The 21,672-nt window shown below is 40.4% G+C and overlaps 1 protein-coding gene across 2 annotated transcripts in view; it reads right to left on the bottom strand.

Annotated features, from left to right (window-relative positions):
- The window catches only part of grk4 (G protein-coupled receptor kinase 4), a 54,621-nt gene that overhangs the window by 10,182 nt on the left and 22,767 nt on the right, over positions 1-21,672 (bottom strand). For both annotated transcript variants that reach the window (XM_034129126.1, XM_034129118.1), the window contains exons 3-12: positions 21,043-21,155; positions 19,869-19,946; positions 17,234-17,334; positions 10,294-10,386; positions 9,688-9,751; positions 8,930-9,070; positions 4,522-4,712; positions 2,323-2,360; positions 1,994-2,083; positions 1,029-1,237 (exon numbers count right to left, since the gene is read on the bottom strand). In XM_034129126.1, coding sequence (XP_033985017.1) covers positions 1,029-1,237; positions 1,994-2,083; positions 2,323-2,360; positions 4,522-4,712; positions 8,930-9,070; positions 9,688-9,751; positions 10,294-10,386; positions 17,234-17,334; positions 19,869-19,946; positions 21,043-21,155 — 1,118 coding nt within the window. The remainder of the gene's footprint in view (positions 1-1,028; positions 1,238-1,993; positions 2,084-2,322; positions 2,361-4,521; positions 4,713-8,929; positions 9,071-9,687; positions 9,752-10,293; positions 10,387-17,233; positions 17,335-19,868; positions 19,947-21,042; positions 21,156-21,672) is intronic.

Here is a 21,672-nt window from a genome sequence, read left to right as displayed (position 1 = left end):
GAAAGAGCCAGAGATTTATCTCAGGAGTTGGTGGAGACTAGAACATAACTAGAGTAAAACAAAGCAATGAAAGTTATTAATGGCTTGCATCGCAAATACAAATGAATGCTATTGTTGCTCTGTATCAGCTGGATGTGTAAATATGTACATTGTTGCTAGCAATTGTGATCATTTGTCAGTGATGTGATGGCAGTTTGTTTCAATGTCTGTGAATGGCCAAAAAATACATAATGAACTATATTTGATCAGTTACATGTGATCGTAAACAAAACTAATATGTCAGAGTTTAAACTCCTAGTCCAAACCGGAAACTACAGGTGTTGTTGCAAAAAATGTATACTATGTTGGGATTAACTTTGAGAGAAAATGTTTAGCCAGAAGCTACTAAATTACCAATTGAAATATATTTTTCCAAAAGCCGAAAATCAGACCATGTCCTTTGCAATGCAATACTGTTAGGTAGTGTGGTTTCTGATCCTTCCTGAGCAACTTCTGCTTTCCATGCGTCACTGTTCCACTAAGTGAGTGGCAGAACATAAAAGGTGTTCACCAATTGAGGCCACTGCTACTTATTATATTAATAAAGGCAGTTATTTATTGCAGTAATATAACCATGTGCATGTCATTTATCAAAATGTGAACTCGAAATGTCATTCCTGTCCTAATCTGAAATTCATCATTAAGTGGTTAGACAATGTTTTTTTCTGCATGTTCCTCAAATTCCCTATCCATGTCCTCATTTGCCACTAGTTTAAAAAACTTGTTTTTCTTCCTAGCTAACCAATCAGAGCAGACTGGGCTCTGGTTTCAGACAGAGGGTGAAAGAGGTGCTGCAGCAGAGGCAGTATGAGACAAATAAAGACCTTTTTGAACATTAAAGCATTGAGACATGTCACAGTAAAGACAACAAATACAAATATGAACCTGAAAATGAGCCTTACAGTGCCCCTTTTAAGAAATGCGGTAACGTTCTCTTTCCCCATCCTCCAGCTTTTTGCCATCCGTCACCTCCATCTCCTAACCCTCACCTGTCTGCAGATGTCCTTCGCCTCCTCTACGAATTTATCAGAGTACTCCTCCTGGTCCTCGCGCACTCTCCTGTCCACCTCCTCCCGCTTGACGCGCTCCTTGCGCTTGCGGAAGGGCGACTGGCCCTGAATCATCTCGAAGATCAGGCAGCCCAGCCCCCACCAGTCGGGGCTGACGGAGTAGCTCTCGTTCTGGATCACCTCGGGAGCTGAGGGAGGGACGAGGAGCGAGAAAAGAGTAGTCAGTTTGAGGGGAACTAATCTCAATCTAGTCAAACAAAGACAAAGAAGTAATGGTGGAAGAGATTTGAGTGAGGAGGGCTTAAAGAATTGACTAAAGAAGGAGGAAAAGAGAGCCCATCACTCCTGTTTGTGTAGCTACCGTGCATTGGCTCCCAGTATCTTGAAGAATTGATTTGTAAATCCTATTACTGGTTTATAAAGCTCTTAATGGTTTGGCACCCTCGTAGGCATTTTAAAAATTCCTGAAGTCCCGCCAAAAAAACGGTTGAGGCAGCTTTTCCCGAACTGTGGAACACCCTACCAGGGATTATTATAGAGGCAAGGTCAGTGGACATTTTTAAACGACAGCTGAAGAGATGTTTTTTTAGATTACCTTTTTATTTGCAACATCCCACTTTAATTAGACTTTTAATCATTCTTATTAATTTGTATTCATTTTAAGAGTTTTTAATATTTTACTGTATTTATTAATTTTGTGTCTTATGACTTCCTTGTGCTCCTTGAATTGTTATATTGTGTTTTTATTCTACATACTTGCAAAAGGGTTCAACATTATATTCTGACCTGAATATCTTGTTTTCTATTTGAATTTCTGATGTGTGGCATGTTGTTAAAGCACTTTGAGCTTCACCAAGTGTATGAAAAGTGCTAGACAAATAAAACTTTACTATTATTATTATTATTATATATATACATTTTAAAAAAGAGTAGCCGAATCTTACCCATGTATCCAACAGTGCCCACTCTCCCTCGTATCGTCTCTCCTTCAGGGATTTGAACAGCAAGGCCCAGGTCTGAAATTCGGATGTGTCCTGAAAATAAATAACCCACCACAGATTAATAACGGAACTGAGATCATGCTAAATGTACATACTAGTATAAAATGGACACTACAGAGGAACACATTACATCCTATAATAATAGCCATGGTCTTTATTTTATGACTGGTGTGAAAGAAATTCCATAACAAAAGTAAGACAGAAATGTAGGAAATGACTCCACTGCTTAAGAGGAATGGGCTACATCAAAGGACAAGGAAAACAAAACATACCACGATCATCCAGAAGGATGTTTTCAGGTTTCAAATCCCTGAGGGTGAAAAATAAAAAGAGAGAACACATTAGGATTTCATTGTGTTTTTATCTGTTGAATAAAAATAGAACTTCCATTTGAGGGTGTAACAATAAAATCCTGGGTAAATATTTGAATGCTTTATTACTTTGTTAACATGTCATTGTCTTTTATTGCCTGTGTGCTATTACACTTATCTCTCATGTGGATTAATAGATGGCTTGTGCACACATATATCTTTATATGCTTTATTTGCTTTCATGCGCACTATTGTACCCAGCTATTTTCAGCATTGTTTGAACAGAATTTCCTGTCAACCCAAAACCTATTTGCATGTTCTTTCTGAGCCTTTTTTAATTAACTTGCCTCAATTTTATTTGACTTTATTTGAACCATCTTTTAAGCTTGATTTATCCAACTTATTCCAAAGTGCAATAAAACGTTTTTTTATTAAAATAGCTATAAGAAATGAAAAACTAGGACACTCTACTAACCAATGCCAAGCTCAACTTCAATGCCAACTGTGAAGTTTACAGTAACACATGCAGAGATGAAGGAACACGGTGTGTTTATATGACTCTGTGGGCCATGTGTATGTGGGTGCATGTGTCCACTGAGAACATCAGTGTTTATGTTAGCACTACTCTGAGGGCTCCACTGAGTGGGACAGGTGCATGACTCCTAAATGAAATCAGCACTCTCACAACATTAATCCTGGGACATTCATCATCCAGGACTTTCCATTTGTTTATCTTACACGACTGCAAGAACTCTATCGGACTATATCTCTTCATAACACCAGAGCTAAGACCAGTATTCAGACATACAGACAGTTTGGGGTTTGTTTTTGACCTTAAGTTCATTTTTGTCAGTTGTCTTTGGGTTAAAGGGGTATTCCACTAACTGCACTTCCATAAAGTTTGGGAGAGACAGATTGAAAAAAGGAACAATCTACATCTTGACAGTCAAGCTTTAATATCTCAGTTCATACATTTCCCATGACGAGTAGCGCCTTTTATTAGACGCTCACTGTCGTACGTAAAGACTCATTTTTAATAATATTTTTACTGCATTTTCATTTAACATTAACCTCATTGCATTTGAATTTAAAAACTTCAACAATTTGCACACTTATATAATTCATATAGTATCCACTGCTTAAGTAGGTGTGATTTTAAGTGTATTATAATTTATAACTTATAAGTGTATTATACCTTGTTTGTTATATTTGATTTTCGTGTATTCTATAGATACTCTATTGATAGATTTTTCTCCTGCTATACTTATATTTACAATTTTTTATTAATTTTATTTGTAACTCATGTGCAATGTCTTGTACTGTAACAAAATAATTTTGATGAAAGTTGATCAAATTCAATTTGTGCTGTATATAAAAGGAATAATTGTATGTTTTCATATTTTAAATACGTTTAAGGTTATTTAGGTTATTTATATATTGATATTTGTTGTGGGGTGTATAGTGTCCCTCTCTGACGCCCCTGGGGATATTCATTTCATAAGGGGGAAAGACTAGTTATTCTACACATATTGTTTTTATGTAATTATCATTTAAAGACTTATTAAGACTTTTTCGAGATAATCTGATTTAATCACTATGACATCATCTGGCTTTTTCCTTATTCTTTAGAAAGATCCAATAGGAGTCACAAACCACATCATCATTTGTATTTACTGGTTGGTAGGGCCTCTCATGACAAGTAAACTGAACTTCCTGTTACAAGTCAGTGCAGTGCCAGGAAATGTAACCAGTTGTAATTGCTCATTCTCTTGTACAACAGTTCTTCTGGGGCTGTAAACCACCCAACATCCACCTCAGGGGCAGAGATCCTCAAAATACCCCTGAATAGTGTTCCTAAAGCCTCAGGGTCTACTGCTTTCCTGATATGATTGAAGCGATAGAGTGGTGCAGTGATGACGTATTTGTTGTAGGCCGCAAGGGCTCCATCGACTTAAAGCAATGGGATTTTCCAATACATTTCGGAGTAATGCAGAAAATAAGAAGACATTAAAACTTCAGACATTCACATGTGGTGTAATAACTGACCAGAAGTGGTAAAGTGCCAACTCATTTCTGGGTTGTAGGACTCATTCCTGCACCACTCTATAGTATTATAAAAAGATGTCTACGTTCATATTTTTGTTGACTTGATTTGCTAACCTGTAGACTATCCTCTCACGGTGCAGGTCCTCAAGGCCACAGCAGATCTCAGCAGCGTAGAAGATGGCCCTCTGTTCGTCGAAGCCCGAGTTGCCCATGTTGTAGATGTGGAACTTTAGGTCGCCGCCATTCATTATGGTCAACACCAGGCACAGCGCATCCTTGGTCTCATACGCATATGCTAGACTAACCTGGAGAGGGAGGCACATTTTGGGGAGGAAGTAGCAACGGAGGAAGGTAAGGGACCAGTCAAAGAGAAAGTGTAGAATAGGGCAGAGAAAAGGGGGGAAGAGGAGGAGAAGACGTGAGAGGCAGTAGCTAGAGGAACAGTTTTACTTATGCTTCAAATAATCATCCATTATCCCAGGAGGAATGTACACAAAGAACCCTAACCATAGCTCCAAGGAAAACCAGAAGCTTTTTCTCCCTTTCTTACTCGTGTCCTTTCCCTCTTAGCCCATCATTTATCTCTCTTCTCTCCCTTCATTCCCACCAGCCTCCCCTTTTCGCCTCTCCCATCCTCCCCTGTGGGTCAGTGACACCAAGGGTACAGTGTGTGTGCATGCTCTGTTCTGTTCAAGCAGGATGTTGCTGCCATCGGGAGGAATCCCATCTGCTCCGGACTACGCAGTCAGAGACGGACGATGAGAGGGGATAGGAAAAAGTTCTCATGGGCCGAATGGACAATATGTTCAAAAATATACAAATTGTACTTAACCAAAACACACAAATGTGAACTACAAGCCAAGGCAAACAGTCTAACGCACCCTCCCGAAAGTCATATTTATGCATTAGCAATGGACACATGTATTGAACATGGCTCTCACACAGACATATCCACAAAGCCTCCCAATGCTAAAAGAAGCTTCAATTATTTCCAATCTAGCAAAGCCTGACACATATGCTAACGCGATGAAACCACAGGACCGATGAAAACCAAAGGCTTACTGGAAAGGTTTCTCCCAAAAAGAGTTCAATTAAAACATCAGACATTGTTGTGTAGGAAGTGTTGTCGTTTTCTAACTATTTTACCATATTGGTACCGTTTTCACAACATTTAAAATGATAGCCCGAGGAATCAGTGTCAGAGCGCGCTGCCTGCCGAAGACTTTAGAACAAGGTCACCCTGCCCTGCATCCACACACACACACACACACACACAAACACACACACAGACAGAATATGTGGATGGGTGTTTAGATGAAACCTACAGAAAGCTAGCAGTATGTATTGTCTAATAGTGTGATGCGCTGATCAAAAAAAGGTAAAGGCGAATAAAGAAAGGGAGAGAAATGATGGGTGTGAGAGGGAGGGAGAGAAAAAGACAAAAAGAGAAAGAGAGAGAGAAATGAGGGGTTTGAGAGAGCACTTGACTCTTCTCCTTGCTACTGCTGTTTGGTCAGTGTTGCTAGGCAACAGAGCTGCTCTCGTAGGTAGAGAGGCACATGAAGAGTCATCAGTTCTGCCTGCAGCACAGAGAAACACACACACATACCCAAGCGCACGCACACACACACACAATCATGTGCCAATCCCAGATGACAAGAGCTGCAAGTCTGAGGTCCTGTATCAAGCCCACTCCAGCCTCTTCGTGTGTGTGTGTGTGTGTGTGTGTGTGTGTGTGTGTGTGTGTGTGTGTGTGTGTCCATACACATGCTTCTACCATGACTCACTTAAAACAAGGACGCGCAACATAGCTCATGCTGCATTAGAAACAGACTAATCCGAAACGTAGTACAACTCAAACACGACCGTTAGCTTCAGATGGAGAGGCAGCTTACTGTACCACATCTCAATATCTCTGAGCTGTACAATTAAACAGTAGAACAGCATGTTCTACAGTATGTACACAGTATGTACACATATACAAAGTATACACACGGACCCACAGACCAGAAATGATCATGCTCATCCCTCTAGCCGCTCCGCGCCATGCTCTAAGAATGTTAATCGAGCTGTAATTTTCTGGTCTTCGGAACAATATCTTTTTTTCTAGAGGAACACAACACCGAGCCAAAGCTACGTTTTTTTTCTCCTGCCGGAGCACCTTTTCGTGCGTACATTCGAACAGAATGGAAAGAGAAGCACATGTTAATAGTTTTCCAGCTCCTGATGTCAACATGGGTAGTCAAGCAGGATTACAATTCAGGCATTTTCATATACAACGTGTTGATGGCAGGGTAAAAACAGACACATATCACAGGCACACAGTGAGAGGAGTGAAGGTGGGCAATGGTTTAGAGTTTGTAAACTTCTTATTTGTATTTTATTTAAGAAATAAGAGCTAATAAAGTCCATCTTTCTAGTATCTGGTTTATTTTAAGCACTGTCATCATATAAATCAAATGAGAATAACTTATTACTGCATTTCAATTTTAGTTTTGATTCACTACCACACTGCATTTAAATGTTAATTGAACACTGCAACTACCATGTATGCGTACACGGTTATTATAACTTATTCTATATATTCTATATTAGTCTATTGATATATAACTTATTACTGCTGTATATGTATATATTTTTTATTTATTTTTATATTATTAACCGTTTATTTTTATAGTTAGCTATCAAGTTATTATTTTTGGTTTATTGATATATATATATTATTACTGCTGATATGTACATATTTTAAGATATATCTCAATTTATTTATTCTTTTTACTTTTAATATCAGTACTGTTTGTTATTTTAATTTGTTTCCTTTTTTCTCCTTTAGGAGTCCTGAGCTGTTCCTATTATGTATTATTTCACACGTCATGTAAATGCACTTCAATTGTACATTTCTGCAGTTCAGTTCTCTGCTGCAGAAATGGAAGAAAGGAAAAAGCTAGGTGACTCCCTGAAAAAAGCGTTTAGGCTTAGCATTACAGCGACAGCCAAAAACCACCTCTTACTCACGACTATGGCTCGATTTATAAAAAATCCCCCATAGGAAAAACAGCCAAGAGCTTTGCCCCCATTAAGAGCTCCAGGCCTGGTGGTACAGAGAGATTTGTCTTCTTTGGATGGCACACCAACTTTGAGCTGGAAACGCTACTACTTTCTTCTTCAGGCTGTTGTTCTTTAGGGAAACTTAAACTGTGGCGCAAACTTCAATGCAGTCTTTAGAAATGATTGAAGCGCCTCGACGATCACAACGCACCTAAGGGTTTTTGTACAAGTTGTTTAGTTTGGTTTATTTCCTGATTATCAGAGCTGCAATGCTTCGATAAAGTTATTTGGGAATGGTTGTTCCTTCAATTCTTTCTTATTTTGAAGCTCAGTTACGGTCCTGACTGAGTTTTTACACATTGTGTTCAATTATTGATTTGGTCTCAAATGAACTTAAGTTGTAAGGGCTTCAGGAAGAACTGTGACTCTTGAGGGTCAATGCAAGTAGGATTAATGAGGTAGATATCCATATTGTGTCCCTGGTTTAGAATAGAGTGACTTCCATAAGTGTTTTCAGGCTATTACTTTAAATCAGACAGTTAACTAAAGTATCGTCCCTGACATTATGACACACACCCGTCACTAAAGTACCTACATTTAAAATTATGAATCGGTAAAAGTCAATTCAAATACTGTATGTTAATAATGCACTGGTCATTTGTACATCTGCTCTCATATCCACATATGTATATATTGTATAGTATACAGTATACTTTCTACCATACATGTAATTCAATCTGACATTCTTTCTTTTTTTATTCCACGTTTTTTTTCTTGAACCATTTGTCTACTGCACTATTTTATTGCACTTTTTTTTTTAATATATTTTACTTTTATGTTAGATATAATGCATTTTGCTTTGTTGGAGGAGACAGATTTGTATTGCCATACTACGCTGTAGCTACTGTGCATATTGAGTAGTATTTGAATCACCCACCAGTGCATCAAAAACATATTAATCCGTTTTTTTTAAACATATGGCAGCAAAACAGATTTCAATTCAAATACAGGATACATTCACAGATGAATTAGGGTTGCCACGATCCTCCAAATGAAATCTAATAAGGCATGTTTGCGCAGGTAGAATAAATAAATTGCTATGGTTTTTAATGTAAGCTGTTAACCTGGACTTGTCTGCCTTTTATGCAAATTCCTGCTAGCCGTCACTGGCAACTTCTTTGGTTACAATTGTTTTTAGTTTTATCCCATCCCGTTTCTTTCCATAAGCTCGTTCCACCTGGCGTGGACGTCTTTAAACAAACAGAGCTGGAGTCCCAGAGACTGCCTTTAACAGCTGATCAACAGCCTTTGTAAACACGCCTTTCAATTTCATTTGCAGGATCCTGGAGCCTTAAACAACAATGCTCTCACAGACACGCAATCACAAACACACACTCACACTCACACTCAAACAGACAGACAAAAACAGGTACAATTCTGTTGAAAGGTTGAATAAGAAAAAGGTAGTACTTACTACAAAACTACTGTTAACTTTTTCTAAAATGCGTTTTTCGTTTAGTGCCATTGCTTCACCTTTTCTTTTCTTCACTCGTTTCTTTTCCAGCTTTTTACAGGCGTACATCTTACCGGTGGCACGTACTTGGCAGGCACAAACCTGGAAAACAGGCAGCGAGGAAACTCCATCACACACAAATTCTTTTTATTAAAAAAAACGAAGAAAAAACGAATGGAAGTTAATATGTCAGACTACATATTTCTCCACCCAGCATCACAGGAGTGGAGACATTAACAGTGCTGCGTTAACTAACTGTTAATGTTCCCTATTGTGCTTTTTTTCCCTGTAGTGCGTTATGTAGGTTTTTGTGCATGTAAATGGTCTGCAAAGGCTAAAATCTAAAAGGTTTCCTCCAGAGTTTCTCTCCCACACACTCCTCCCCCCCCTGCCCCCCTGCCTGAAACGCCTCCATTGGACTCCTTTGTTTATTTCTGTAACAAAGTGACATCACTATGTAACACTCAAGCTTGTATTAGCTAGTGATCCGACACATTGTTGGTGATTGGCTAAGGAGCGCGACATCTCTAAGCAACTGACCAATCACAACAGAGCTGGCCAGCTAACCAATCAGAGCAGACTGGGCTCTGGTTTCAGACAGAGGGTGAAAAGAGGTGCTGCAGCACAGGCAGTATGAGAAAAATAAAGACCTAAAGCATGTAGACATGTCACAAGACACAAAATACAAAGTTATCACTTGTGAATTCATTGACACTCACCTCGCCAAATCCACCTTTTCCTAGTACTCTGTAATGTCTGAAGGTATTTTTGGTTACTGGTTGCCTGCAGGGATGGAAAGAAAAAGAAAAGGAGACAAAAGGAGACGAAAAGAGACGTAAAATAACAGATAGGTTACGTCATTCTCTCAGACCATATGATGTCGCAGACAGAGTAATGCTCTTAATACATTATTAATCCACCCTGATGGCTGTGGGTCCCACCCTGCTACAGTTACCCAGCCATTATGTAAAGCATCATCAATTATTTACCCCTCGCACTGAAAAAACAGTGATTGGCTAAACCACCTTTGTGTTTTAGTGCGAGCATCTTTCCTGCAACTACTCTATAAACTACAGACTGTAATCTTAGTTTTCTATTATCTTTTATTATATTCATTAATCATTTACTTGATTATCTGTAGTTTTCCCTCTAATGATCCCTTCAAATTAAAAGTTTGAATGTGTGCTCTGGTTTGCAAACACAGAACTGGACAGCACCCTTTTACAGAGAATTTCTGTATGTGTGTAAGATCACAGGCGTAATTTAATATAGGAATGGTTTGCATGTGTGCTTTACAGGGCGTGTAATCTGCAGTGACTACCCACCTCTCCAACCATTTCCACTGCAGGAAGCGAGAGAAGTACATGGACTCGTGGTAGGAGGAAAATGGAGCTCCACTCAGATAATCACAAACTATTCTGTAGGGGAGGGGGAGAGAAAATCATTTAATAACAAGGAAAAAGATAGATGTACATGTCATAGGAAAAAAATGAAAAAACGCAAGCACATGTACAATTTCTGTCCAGATGAACAGACATCTGGCCTGCGTTCCTTTGCCATGACTACAAACACACGCATAATCTGTATGCCAACTACCCTCTGAATCATAAATGTGCTTGTGTATGTCTGTTGGTTTTTGTGTGTTCAGACATCACTGGCAGTGATAATGGTCAAATCCATTGTCAGTGGAAGAGGTCAGAAATATAAAATGTGTCTGAACAGGGACATTCCACTGATCCATACCGGGAAAAGGGATTTATAGGAAACTGGTTTTCAAAGAGCAAAAAGGTTGAGCTGGGCGTTTAAGCAATTATTTCGCTGTGGCAAAACGGTGGTACTACAGCTTTTTGTTAGGTCACGTAATTGGGCCCAAATAAGATAAGGTTGTTTTTTTTGTAAATCAACATGCCAGGACAAACACTTGAATAGCCCTTGTTTACATTATTCCTACAGGTCCTACAAGTTGTAAAATGCACAAAAGCTAAATCTATTCAGTTGACTGCAAAAACACATGCTCTTTGTGTCCAATGGATGCTGTAGACCACCGGAAGATCCAGAGAAGATCAAGAGAAGATCAACAGAAGTTCCAGGGATGATTTAAGGTAGATCCAGAGAAGATCCAGGGAAGACCCAGAGAAGATCAAGAGAATATCAAGGGAATATCCAGAGAATATCAAGAGAATATCCAGGGAAGATCAAGGGAAGATCAAGAGAAGATCAAGAGAAGATCAAGAGAAGATCCAGGGAAGATCAAGGGAACATCAAGGGAAGATCCAGGGAAGATCAAGAGAAGATCCAGAGAAGATCCAGAGATGGGCCAGAGAATATCCAGGGAAGTTCCAGAAAAGATCCAGAGAAGATCAACAGAAGTTCCAGGGAAGATTTAAGGTAGATCCAGAGAAGATCCAGTGGAGCTCCAGAGAACATATGGGTATTTTTGTTCTTGAGAGTCAGGCCATTTTGGCCTCATGCTCCACAGAGCGACTTTCACAGGAAGAAACATGGCCTGGCCTCTAACGCTGTATCCGTTTCTCTTTATACACCCATGGCAAAATCTAATGTTACTTTACCTCACACCCGTGAATGTGAGTCTGCATGAACTTATGCCATTGCCATTTATTCAAACGTAATCACCACTAAAAGGTTAAGTTAACAGAGATAAAAACTAAGTTCTTTGAGGAAAGCATGGGTCATGAAAGGTCACAGCCTCATCATCACTCCACTGAGAGCTGTAAGGACATGACTCTTTGACCTGACCCTGCCAGCGTTTCATATTAGGTGCTGTTTACACGAGAACGCAAACGGTTGTATCCGCTACTTTTCTCTTTCGTATAGCCTGTTCGTTCACACGAGGCCGTAACGGAAACGCGGAAACGGACCCCGCAAACGATAACGGGTCCCAAGGTGGATAGATCTGCAAACGGAACGCTCTGGGGGGGTCAAACGGCTCCGCGTGTACGCCCTATACGATCATTTCCTGATAACGATGAAGCCATAGCCCCACCTCTCCCCACCTCTGCTGCTCACTGCTGTAGCATGGTCAGTAGCTACTGTCAGTAGCTACTGCTACTGACCATGCTACAGATGTTAGTGCAAAATCTACAGCTCCTCTACCACAACCATCAGCAACAAGTGGACATGGAGAATTACATGAACTACATGTTGCTAAATCCACCGCGGAGAATAAACAGAAGGGCAACCATGGCAACCATGCTCGGGGGTCTTCTTCGCTGCTTTTGGTATATTTTGTGGCGGAAGTTACAGCGCCACTTACAGGCCCGGCATATGTACTACAGCGTCTCCAGCGCTCCCGAGCGGTCTCGTGTGAACGGAATACTTTTTTGATATCTTAAGCGTTTCGTATGCGTTTGCGTGTAAATGGGGTCTTAGTGTCCCTTTTTTCTCTGCTTTGACTACACATGTTGTTTGACTTAAAACACCATGTCCTATTTGACACAGTTGTACAAAACAGAGATGAACTGAACTGTATGAAAGAGCTTCACATTAACTTAAATGGTTTCTGTCCTCGCTGTTGATAGATAACTTTCTTCTCAGTCAAAACGTTTTCAAGGTAAAATGAATGACTTTCTGTTTCTATCAAATCACTGTGTACAAGAAAATCCAATTAGATTCCCGGATATATATTTGTTTTGCATGCACCATAACTTGCTAAATGCAAAACTACTTCAACATATTTCAACATGGTTAAACTGTTGTTTCAAAAATAACATAAATGTTTTCGTCATTTCAAAATCTTGTTTTGCTAAACAGTAAATCAAGAAACAGTAAATATGAGATGTAAAAAGGAAGATAAATAACTGTGAAAACAATGACCATATCAAAATGTGTTAAAAAAAACTATTTTTATAAATATTATTTACAAAACGGTAAAAAAGGAAAGGCAAAAGTCATACATTCACATGTTTATTTTTTATTTTATTTAACAGTTTTGTCCTAATGAATCTTAATCTTGATCATTTATTTTTGTTTATATGAGTGACAATTTCATATAATGGTACTGGAGTAAAGAAAATCTAATCGATGCATCCCTTTTAAAAAGAGCTGTTTAGGAATTTTAACGAACTGTCCAGTTGTAATTTCAGAATAAAAGCAGGCTAATTTGATTTTAAAGAACATCTAGTTAAAAGGCAATTCAAAGTATCTGGAATTATAATTTCCACCTGAAATGAATATTATTATTAGTTTGAGATTTGTTCACGTAAAAAAGAAAAAATAAGTAATCTTTATAGTTGATATAATCATGGATTGGTAAACGTATCTTTTATTGTTTATATGTATGAGTCATATATGAATCTGTCATTACTTAAGTATGTTTGTTAAGCTTATATGGGACAATGTGTTTTTCATTCGTTCTCTTAAGAGACAGTTACTGTAGTGTGCAAAAAAACAACTTGGCCTTGGCCTCACAAAAGTTGAAGAGATGCTCATATTTTGCGGCACAGAGATTTTCCTTGACCGTATTTTGAAATGACTTCATCACTATGGAGGAAGAGGAAAGCTGCCTGTGGTTAACAACAGCGCTGGTGGGGTGGCTGTTCTTGGCAAAAAGAAATGCTGGAGAGTGGAGAGTTTCCACAAGGGGAGCACACTGTGCCGTGTAAACACAAACTGAATTATGTCATCATGGGACCCAGTGGCTTTGTACACGAGATTCAATCTATCCGGAGTAGATGTAGAATTTTCGAAGGAGTAGTTTCAGATTTTATCTCCTCTGCTGCTCCTGAGCTCACATGGGTTTGTACTGAAAGCATGAACATCAAAGCTCAGTTAAAATTGATTAAAAAGAAAGATGTCTGACCTGTACCATAACATGTTTTCAATTCCAAGTCTTAAATCTGTCTAAAATCTCAACCCACGGCCTAAATAACTAAAAGGTCCTCAGCTTCTCATCAAGGATCACTTATCATGCCGACAGGCTTCACTCAGTGTTATGAGACAAAAAGCGGCCCCGGACACTAAAATAAAGGGGCTCCAGAAAATCAGGAGACAAGCAGTGCCTGGCTTGGAGTCCAGCCTCAGACAGACACCACTGGGAGTAGAAATAAACACAGCTACAATATGGCTTTTGTTAGTCCAAGGGAGCGGGGAGAGGAAAAGAAAAAAGGAGCAAAATCAGGAAATGGACCTTCGTCAAGATCGGATGATTCGCGTAACAACAAGATACCCTGACGTACTGAAGGGCCGCGCTTTACTCTTGGTTATGACATAACCGTATGTTCCACTGCAGCAGAAGAATGTGAGTGAGCTAATACGTTTCTGCTAATGGGTGTGTGGCCAAAAAGTCACATTTCCACGTGCAGCACCATGCTTTCCTTTAGGCTGAGGGGAAAAAAAGCCCCCGGTCAGAATTACATATAGGAACAAGAACATTTTAGGAAATTAAAATTCCACATCGGAGTACAACTACTAATGATAGTGGAAGAAGTGATGACCAAACTTGAACAGGAATCCCATTCAAAATCATCTTAACTGCTGCTTTCAGTAACACAAACACTCAACTCTCCTCAACGCTTTCTTTCCATTTCTCTGCTCATTTTCCAAATTTCACGTATTTACTCTGCTTTCATTGCTCCCTGTGGGTCTTTCTAATTTGGCCCCTCGTGCTGGGCTTTCTGCCGGGCATATCACTTTTCTCTCTGCTCAGTTTTCAATTCGAAGTTTGAATTGACTTCCGAGAACTGTCTCTTTCTCACGCCATTTCTCTGTCGTCCCCAGTGCCCTGTAGATTACTCAGAGGTGTTAAAATAGACGCAAAGGGGAAGGGGAAAAGGGCTAAACAGACCATGACCTAAGATGGAAAAGAGAGAAGGCAGGTGTGTTGTGTTCATCTGAACCTCAAACTGATGTTCCCAGATTGAGCACACACAAGCAACATTGGGGAACAAATTAATCAAATAAAAAAATTGAAATACACATATCCTTCACTATCAGCCTGGAAAGCTTGTGAACATAGAGGGTTATTGGTTTTAGAAATCCAGCAGCCCTCTTCATGTGTTTTGCCAGAACAGGAGAGCAGGCTGAGAACATGACTGAGTGTTTTCCCAACCGTGTTTCCCACTTCTCCTAAACTCCTGCTTGCAGATTCCAGTATTCCCCGGGGGAGCTCGAGTGAATCAGAGGCTGGACGCAGCATTTCCAACCCGAGTCTGTCTGCCTGTGTGGCTCAAAGTTGGGAGGAATGAGGAAACAGTGGTCTGTTTTTTCTCAAAGCGTTTAATGAGGCGTGGATTGTACTTACTGTATATATTGATGTGATACATGCATTAATGTTTTATGTTGTATGGCTGAAGACCTCAGTCATTTTCTACCTAGTCAATGCCAGTTTATCTACACAATCCAGCATCATTTTGCTGTATTTTTTTCTATGAGAAAATGTATTGCGTTACTAGAATTATGAATCTCTCGACAATCTTCTATATTACTCAGATAAACTTTTATTAAACTTGGAAAGGCAACAACAACCGATGACATCTAAGCTGAAGTTCAACAAACCAATAAGCAAACAGAACATTACCAATGTTTACCATCTTTATTTGCTCATACTGTAATTAATGAATACAAACACATTAAGCGACAGCTGTTAAAAATGAAAAAGGTTATGTAAATGTTTTGAATTACATCACAAGTCACTTATTACATCTGATTACGCTTTAAAGGTCACCTATTATGCAAAATGCACTTTTTGTCCCGGTGTGTCAGTAGACTCACAAAGTGTCAGAAAATACAACCTTCTCTCTTTTCCTCCTTACCCACATCTCTAAAAACAGGGGTACAACGGAGCTGATCCAGATTTGCTGCGGACTTGACGTCATATTCTGAAATGCGTGACGTCTTTTGGAAGTAATAAGGTCTGTGTTTACATTAGCAAGCATCGCTAACACTCACAGCTAACGCTGTAATGGAGAGAGTATGTGTAAAGAAGCCGGATGTAAAAGGTACCATACTGTTTCAGAAATAAAGCTTGATGTGGTTTGATAGATAGATAGATACTTTATTGATCCCAATTTGGGAAATTATGTTATGTTTGGAACATAATATGGCATTTAATCACATAGTATAATATGGGACCTTTAAACAAACATTTTTTACTTGGCACTTAATGTGAAAAGTCCTAAAAACATAAACAAGGCAGTATAAACTTCCAAAAACTGACTGATTACTGTACCTTTATTACAAGTTATTCTATATAACTTGAATGGAAATTGGCAACAGAAAGATTTTTTATTCTTTGTACAAGCTATTTGCCAAAATGTGCTACTTTTAAAAATAATCTTGAATTTAATCAAATTTACATAGTTATTTTATAACTGTATCTCTCCAAAACTGTTAAGGGGTAAGCTAAAACAAAAGAAAGCAGAAAAGTATTATATTGCAATTACTATATCTATCGTTGCCAGGTTAAATGTGATAACGTATCGTGCTATACATGTCACAATACATCGTAAAGTTGACGTCAACAGAACCTTTGTGTGACAGAGTGAAATTGTCGGGCTGAGTCACAGTTACGTTGGGAATTGTGGATGTGTGCAACTCTGTGCGATGAGAAATACATTCTGGGTAATAATCCCGGGTCTGTTTGCTTCGCCTGGCTCTCAGAGCAGGAAGCAGAAACACCTGCAAGAGTGTGTGTGTGTACATGTGTGTGTGTGTGTGTTTGTAAATCTGTGTGTGAAAGTGTCTGCAGGGGAACACTGAGGTGGCTGTTGTTTTGGTGCCAGCCGTCCGGATGCTAGCTGTGCCCACTGCTCTTTTTCATTTGCCTCCACTGTGCGTGTGTGTGTGCGTGTGTGTGTGTGTGTGTGTGTGTGCGTGCGTGCGTGCGCGTGCGTGTGTGTATAATACTGCACTCCAGGTGCCAGCTGCTTCATCATCACTAGTGACAGGGTGCACTAGTCCAGACAGTCTACAAACACACATGCATTTTCTGAAGGAAAAACAGGACTATATAGAGTGGTGCAGGAATGAGTCCTTAAACCTGGAAAGGAATTAGCATGTTAGCCTTTCCTGGACAAAGTTAATTGTTTTATGAATGTATTTTTGGTTAGATGCATGATTTAAAATCTGCGCATCTATCAAGCTTTAGAGCTTATTTTCTTTAATATTCAAAAATCTAAAGGAAAAATCCCATTGCTTTTTGTCGAGGGTAGGCCTTGTGATGCTAACCTCTGCGTCGGCCTACAAACATACGCTGCACCACTCTTTAGGTGATGCTGTTATCACAAATTAAAATAAATCAAGACTTACTTGGTGCAGTCATTGAAGAGCTCCTTACATGGACTCTGCTCCAGCCTCTCCCGACACCCAGCCACCACTTCCTGGGGAACGTCTGGCAGATGGGCTGCAGACTTTGAGGGATACAAAGAGAGAGACAGGAGGGTGAGGCGGGCAGAAGGACAGGGAGGGACAGACATAAAGTGACATGATGCTGTAATGTGATTGCAGACTGTCCTAGACAACAGATCATTATCAGTCAGTTTGTCTATTTCTGTTTGTGATCCTGTAATGCCAGGTCATTTAAGCTGTGGTCCCATCTCTTGGGTTTCGTTTGTTAGAAGTGATATTCCTGTAAACTCTACAAACGTTCAATACCCTTTAGAAATAAAAAAGCTGGTGTGGTTTTGGAGCGAACAAAACAAGTAAAAATAACTTGAGTGTGAAAATTAACAATATACCAATATGTATATAAATATGTTTAACTCATTTATTTTATCTTTTATTAGATAAAAGATGTTACCTTGAAATTTCATATAAATATCTTTATTACATTTTTTCATGGCACATTCTTGCTTTAATCTTTTTCACACAAATATGAGCACAATGTAGGGGTGATCTCACAAAAAGTTAAATACTATAATGAAATAACAGTAATAACACTCATTTGACTTTACATTAACGTCTTATGTACAGATAAATACAAATTAGGGCTGCACGATATTGGAAAAAACTGACATTGCGATTTCCCCCCCCCCTGCGATATATATATATTGCGATATGAAAACATACAGGAATTGAAGAAAAGACCGTTTTTTTTTTCCGCAAACCATCCTTTCTTGAACTTTAATGCTATACAATTGGTATTTTTCTAACTATATTTAACCGGATGAAGGATTTTAGTCACGGACGTCTGGATTTTAAGTTATCAGAGCAACAAGCTGAGATAGCTCGGTTAGCAGCGCCAAACTGCCATGAAACTACTTTATTCAGTGTTTTTACCTTTAATCACCGGGTCCGTTTGCTTTGGAGATTTGATTGTGATTGGTGGTTTGCTGTGCATGCAGAGCCTGCATGTCACTCACTCAAGTACCCCTGACATGAGAGCCGCGCAAGTTTTCTTTTTGTAGCAAGCAGCAAAATAATTGTAACATGACGTGTTTGAGTTAATTTGCCTACTTAATATCGCAAGTCCTAAAAATAAAAAATGTACATTTATTTTTGTTGTTATCGCACATCCACGCGATGGAATGGATGTGAAGCGCATATTGCGATTATCGTCACGACACGATATATCGTGCAGCCCTAATGCAAATCTAGTTTTTTATTTTTAAATGTATTTATGTTTAATTTATGTTATTTAAAAAAAGAGCAACCGTTACAAAATCAACCCCAATTTCCCCCGGGGTAAATAAAGTATTCCGATTTTTAACCCATTTATTTTGACTTGTGCTACAGGACAGCTTGTTTCCTGCATTCTATTGCTATAAGTGTGCGTCAACATCTTTCATGAGAGATTAAGTCTAAATAGAGTCCCAACCAATAATGCTAATTAACCATCGAAGCGAACCAAAATAGAGGTGTAAACACAACCTAGAGAAGTGTCAGTAGTTCACAAGTATCAGTAATACACTTCCTTAAAAGGTTATTACACATCTTTGGCATCACACAAGATTAAGGCTGCATCTACACGGAGACGAAACGGAGAAAGAACCAAATTCGATATCAAAAAAGTCTTCCATCCACGAGGTAACGCCTCATGAAACATGTCCGTCCACACGAGACCGCTCGAACCGCTGGAGACGCTGTAGTACATATAAGGCCTGTAAGTGGCGCTGTACTTCCGCCACAAAATACACCAAAAGCAGCAAATAAGACCTCCCGAGCATGGTTGCCATGGTTGCCTAGATGCCCTTCTGTTTATTCTCCGCGGTGGATTCAACGTTGACGCGGGGATGAGCAGCAGAGGTGGGGAGAGGCAGGGCTCTGGCTGTTTCGGCGTCAGGTGCACCGCACCCACTGCCACTAACTCTGAGCCTGGCTCCCGAGCAGGACGCTCTCCCCGGTAGTCCACCAGCAGATGAAAAACACCCACCTCTCCGCCTCTTACAAGGGACGAGGGAACCGTGCGGGGGGGGTCTGCTGGAGGCTCCTGCTGGGTGCACTGTCCTGCGAGATACCGGGACCTGGCACGAAACACTGTTGTTGTTGGCGAAACACATCAGCAATGACGCGGGTGACGCGGGGGGTGAGGAGAGGCGGGGCTATGGCGTATAGGGCGTACACACGGAGCCGTTTGACCCCCCAGAGCGTTCCGTCCGCAGATCTACCCACCTTGAGACCAGTTACCGTTTGAGGGCTCCGTTTCCCCGGTTCCGTTACGGCTTCGTGTGGACGAACCATACGATAGAGAACTGTAGCAGATACAACCCGTTTCGTGTCCGTGTGGACGGGGCCTAAGTCACAATTGGGGCCTAAGTCACAATTGGCAAATAGTCATGAATAAAAGTAATGAAGCAATAAAATCATAGGCAAATACAAACTGACATCAGCGAATGAAAACAACTAGAGAGTTTTATATGCGTATTTGTGTTTAAATGTAAGCAAATATTTTCTTTTGTCTGTATCCATGACCTTATTATTCAGCAAGTGTGTGTGTGTCGCATACCCCATTATTAAAGTATGTGTCTAAAAGATTCAGTCCACAGTCCCTCCTCTTCTCGTCCGGAGCGAGCTGGTACATGGCCTGTCGGAGAACAAACAGACATATGAGCAACCACAACAGCCATACACATTCAGCCATCTTTAATATGTCTCCAAATAAGGTCAGAGGGAGAGAGATGGAGGAAGAGAGGAAGGATGAGACGGGGTAGAAGAGATGAAGAGAGAGAAGGGTGGCAGGGTTAATGAGGAACAAGAGCGTGTGGAGCCACAGACAAATAAAGAGATGCTACTGATGACAAAACATCACACCCTAGTCAGGGGCAAACTGGAAACCGTGTTCATTTTCACACTTCGCCCATCTCATGTGTCACCTTCTAGGGTTAGGGGGTGTGGTTTTTTTTTCCACGAAAGCACATCAAAGATTGTGAGACAGATTGTGTGTTTTTTTTTTTACAATTTTTGGGCCACCGGTGCCTTTATTGGAGAGACAGATTTGAAAAAGTGGAGACAGTAGGTGACACGCATAAATGGGTCCCGGGTCGGATTTGAACCCTAGTCCTCCACAACGAGGACAGATCCTAAATACACACTAAGCGACAGATTGTGTTTTTGGTCAAATATGGCTGCAGGCAGAGAGACGGTCTGAAGTAGGACTGCTTTGTGCCGACTGTTTTGTTTGAAAACACGTTGGACGGAGAGGAATTGGACTGAGCATCGCTGCCACGGCATGACATCCTTGGTGTGAGTTTGTACCTATATGCCTGCCTACCTACCTTGGAAAACACTAATGTAGGTCCTTATTAAATGAGCATGATTCTCCCTTTTTTTCCTCTCACGCATACCTCCAGGGGCCGAGACACAAGCTGGGGCCTGTGTTTGCCTGCTCACCCAGGGGACCTGCCTCTGACGTGGGCTTGACCTCATGGAGGAGTGCGTGGAGGAAGGGGAGGGGTCAGCCCAGGTTGCTAATCACCCCCACAACGCCCATCCCACCCACCCAATCGGTGCTACTGCCAAGAGCAGGCAGAGGACCAACTCCGACTTTCCTTTCCTAGTCGCTGCTCCGATTCAAGGGGGTCTCATTGGTGAAATCACAAAGAAAGAGAATGTGGGAAAGAAGAATAGCTAAACGATCATCAGATAATAATTCATGGTGTAAAGTTTAGTGAAAGTCTTACCACAGCGTCCATAAACTCAATGCAGCGCTTCAGCTCTGGCCTGGTATCACAGTACTGCCGGAATAACAGCCGGCCAATGGGCTGCTTCTCACATAGACTGGTGTAGTCCCTCTCTGAGGGGAGGACAGGGAGACACAGGGGGAGAGAAATGTCATTATAACACTAGAAAGATACACGGAAATATGGTATACAAGCAGGAATGGGAATAGTGTGGAAACTCAGATTAGGGGTTATTAGAAAAATTAATTATTTTATATACAATACCCCAAAAGCGGTCACAGGAAGAGACACAATGAAAGAAACTACATTTTACACAAAATAATCTTTATTTTTCTTTTCTAATGGCGCAGTTCCACTACAGCGCGGAGCTCGCTTTAAGCGTGCCGTGTCGTGCCGTACCCGTTTTTGGTTGCGCTTCCACTAGGCCTAGTTACGGCCCGGCCCGGCCCGGGGCCACTTTTTCACCTCTTTTCTGGCCCGACAAAATTGTGGTTCTATCGGGGCCAACAAACAGGGCTGAGTATGCTAAACTAGAGAGAGGAGCGCTGGCAAGAGGGCTCCAACTACAACAAGATGGACATATTTGACCGTGATTTAATTGTAATACACGTTTCAAAATGATGCCGAAGT

Source organism: Trematomus bernacchii, unplaced genomic scaffold (assembly GCF_902827165.1).
Source record: "Trematomus bernacchii unplaced genomic scaffold, fTreBer1.1, whole genome shotgun sequence".
Classification (NCBI taxonomy): Eukaryota; Metazoa; Chordata; class Actinopteri; order Perciformes; family Nototheniidae; genus Trematomus; species Trematomus bernacchii.
Note: the sequence above shows the minus strand (reverse complement) of the source record. Positions and strands in the feature narration are given on the sequence as shown.